At 41.7% G+C, this 3,100-nt stretch overlaps 1 protein-coding gene across 1 annotated transcript; it reads left to right on the forward strand.

Moving 5' to 3' along the window:
• Nucleotides 1-428: 428 nt before the first annotated feature.
• On the forward strand, nucleotides 429-2,387 carry gpr25 (G protein-coupled receptor 25). The gene has a single exon (XM_084542367.1). The coding sequence runs from the start codon at nucleotides 534-536 to the stop codon at nucleotides 1,635-1,637; it is 1,104 nt and encodes a 367-aa protein (XP_084398493.1). The 5' UTR covers nucleotides 429-533; the 3' UTR covers nucleotides 1,638-2,387.
• The last annotated feature ends 713 nt before the right edge of the window (nucleotides 2,388-3,100 follow it).

Genomic DNA, 3,100 nt, shown 5'->3' on the forward strand with positions numbered 1-3,100 from the left:
TTTCAGTCTGTAATGACGGCTTAGTTATTTACGGGAGGTGAATGTCTGTGTGGGGAAATATTTGAGCAATTAAAGTGATTGCAGCGTGCAATTTATGACAAAATATAAACCTGTGAGGGTTCTCAGTCATCTCGGTCATGGTATATACAAAAAAACATTAAAGAAATTAGTCCAATTGCCTTTCTTTAATGTTTTTTTTTTTTTATATTGAAATAAAATGCTTCGAGTGCAAATCTTCTGTTAGCTACTCTACAGTCTGCTCAAGCTGTAATTTTTTTTCCCCCCGAATGAGTAAAAATTTGTCAGACAGTTTGGCACTGCTCTGAAATCACATGAGAAAATGCTAGTGAGAGGAAGTTACCTCAGACAGTCAAAGGGAGACGGTGCTGAGAGGTGAGAGGAGGAGAGCTGAAATAGGATCTCTATTTTTCTCTGTGGTTTTCACTTGTAATATCGAGCAGCAGCATGCTGACATGGTTAGATTAACCAAGCTGCAACAGCTGCACTGCCGAGCTTCTCGCTGATCTCTCAGAATGGCCGCTGAAGAAGAAGTTTACTACTACTATGACGACAACTCAACTCTCAACGAGTCTATCCAAGTGGGCATGTGCCACGGCTCCAATCTCCACAACTCCAACGTCTTCTTGCCCATGCTCTACTACGTCATATTTTTCACAGGATTTCTTGGCAACCTCTTTGTGATCACAGTGGTGGGCAGCAAACGTAAGAGGAGCGCTCGTCTGGTGGACACCTTTGTTGTCAACCTGGCAGTGGCCGACCTCGTCTTCGTCCTCACCTTGCCGCTGTGGGCCATCTCTGCAAGCCAGAACAACGTCTGGAACTTTGGAGAGGCCGGGAAGTCGCTGTGCAAGCTGAGCAGCTACATCATTGCCGTCAACCGCTTCTCCAACATCTTCTTCCTCACCTGCATGAGCATCGACCGCTACATGGCCGTGGTGAATCTGCTGGATTCGAGGTACCTCAGGAGCAGTCAGTGCATCCGTATCACTTGTGCTGCAGTGTGGTCAATCTCCCTGCTTCTCGGCATCCCATCCCTGCTTTTCCGAAAACTGGCGGAACAGGGCGACGGAGAGTTTATCTGCGTGGAGGACAGCACTTCGGTTTTTTTTAAAGTCATGGGCCTGCTCTTGGCATTACTCACCTTTGTCTTTCCAGTGTTGATCATTGTGCTCTGCTACGGCACCCTCATCATGCACCTCAACAAGCACTGCGTCACTGCTGGAAATCCTCGAGCTGAGGTCCGCCGCCGACACTCCCTGAAGATGGTCCTCTGCATCATCGTGGCCTTTGTGGTGTCCTGGCTCCCCTACAACGTCTTCAAAACCATCACAATTGTCTGGGAACTCGTCAACCCCAATGACGAATGTCACGGTCCCCCCTGGCAAAGGGACGGGCTCGTCCTCTCCTGCTGCCTGGCCTACTTCAACAGCTGCGTGAACCCGGCCATCTACTTCTTCCTGGACCAGCACTTCAGGCGCCGAGCCCAGTACATGTACAACAACTGCCTCAGCAAGACCAAGATGCATCACAGCTTCAACTCCTCAGCCTCCTACAGCAACGCGTCTGAGACCTTTGCCACAACTGCTGGGAGAAGTCAGCTTCAGATGTCACTGTAGGAGGAGAGGGCTGATTAATATCTTCAGCTCTGAAGGTTGTAAAGTCATTGTTTTATTAGGACACTTCAGCTTGGGGCTCAGTTTTGTTAATCTCTCAAGGGGACACTTAACACAGGAAAACCAGACACATGACAAAGGAACATTTGTTTAGTACCGTTCACACTTTTAGATTATTTTTAGAACAACAGAGATTGAAACATCTTTTATCGCACATTTCGTTTATTCTAATTTTCTACAGGTAACTAATAGGCTGTTTATACTGCTCCTGCTGATATGATCACATATGTGTTTTTGAGTATTCGCTGATGTCTTGTTCATATGGAAATCCTTATCATGTCTGCATTTAGCATTAATTTGGCACAGTGGAATATATATTAATTCAGAGGTGTAAATACCATTTAGCTGGTGTGTTTTATTATTTTGTATTTTGTGTTTTTAGATTTTGAATGAAGTTGCTATTAGAAAATGTTCTGTAAATGATTAATTGTAGATGCATTATATATCAATTTCTATATACAGTATATATCTATATCTGTCTCTATATCTATAGCTATACATTGATGGAAATATTGTTGTGATGAAGTTGCATTTCAAAATAAAGACTTAAATAAAAACAGATGCCTTTTTTTGTGTGTGTTAAAAGCACAGCAAAAAGTTTTCCACTAAAGTAAAACCTCCGTGTTTTACGGATGCCAGTGAGCAGCATTATGACAGAATTTATTTATTTAACCGCATCGTAATGTAATAATAATCTTCAGTGCAGCAGAACTGCTCCTCAAACTGTTGGCACATTTCACCACATGCGTTAATGAAACTGTATAAAAAATATTAAAGCGACACCGCGTTGCAAACATTAATGACAATTTGATGAGATAACAATCATGACTGAGATGAAACCAGCAAGCAACACTTTGAGCCGTCGGTTACTGTGACAGTGGGCATAGGACAAGTTTCTGGTGCAAATATTCAGGTCTTGTTTCCTCATGCTGCTTTCCTCAGTTTGACTTAGTCTTGCAGACTTGTGAAAGTCTGATTTCTAGCTTCATCTGAAATCTGATTACTCCAGGTACATATATATTAAAGTAAATAAATCAATATAATATATATATATATATAAAAAGTTTTTCAAACAGTAATTATTGAACTGACACAGTAGAAACATCTGTTTTGAAGAACTAATCTGTTTTTAAACTGATTTTAAAAAAAGTTTTCAAAAAAAAAAGTTTTTTTATTGCTTATTAATGATGTCTAAATATTTCTGCTAGCAGTGCAGAATTAGTTACCCAGCCGCATTGAGACGTGAAAAACAACTGAAGCGTTCTCATTACAGCAACGCAGCCTTTATCTTATAACTTCTGCAAAACGCGACGGCAGTGTGGGCTCGCTGAAACTCTGATTTAAAAAAAAACAAAAAACTGACACTAACCAACGACTCAAAGATCTCATGAATGGCTCTGTCTACT

This window comes from Chelon labrosus (genome assembly GCF_963514085.1).
Source record: "Chelon labrosus genome assembly, chromosome: 4".
In the NCBI taxonomy this organism is placed as follows: domain Eukaryota; kingdom Metazoa; phylum Chordata; class Actinopteri; order Mugiliformes; family Mugilidae; genus Chelon; species Chelon labrosus.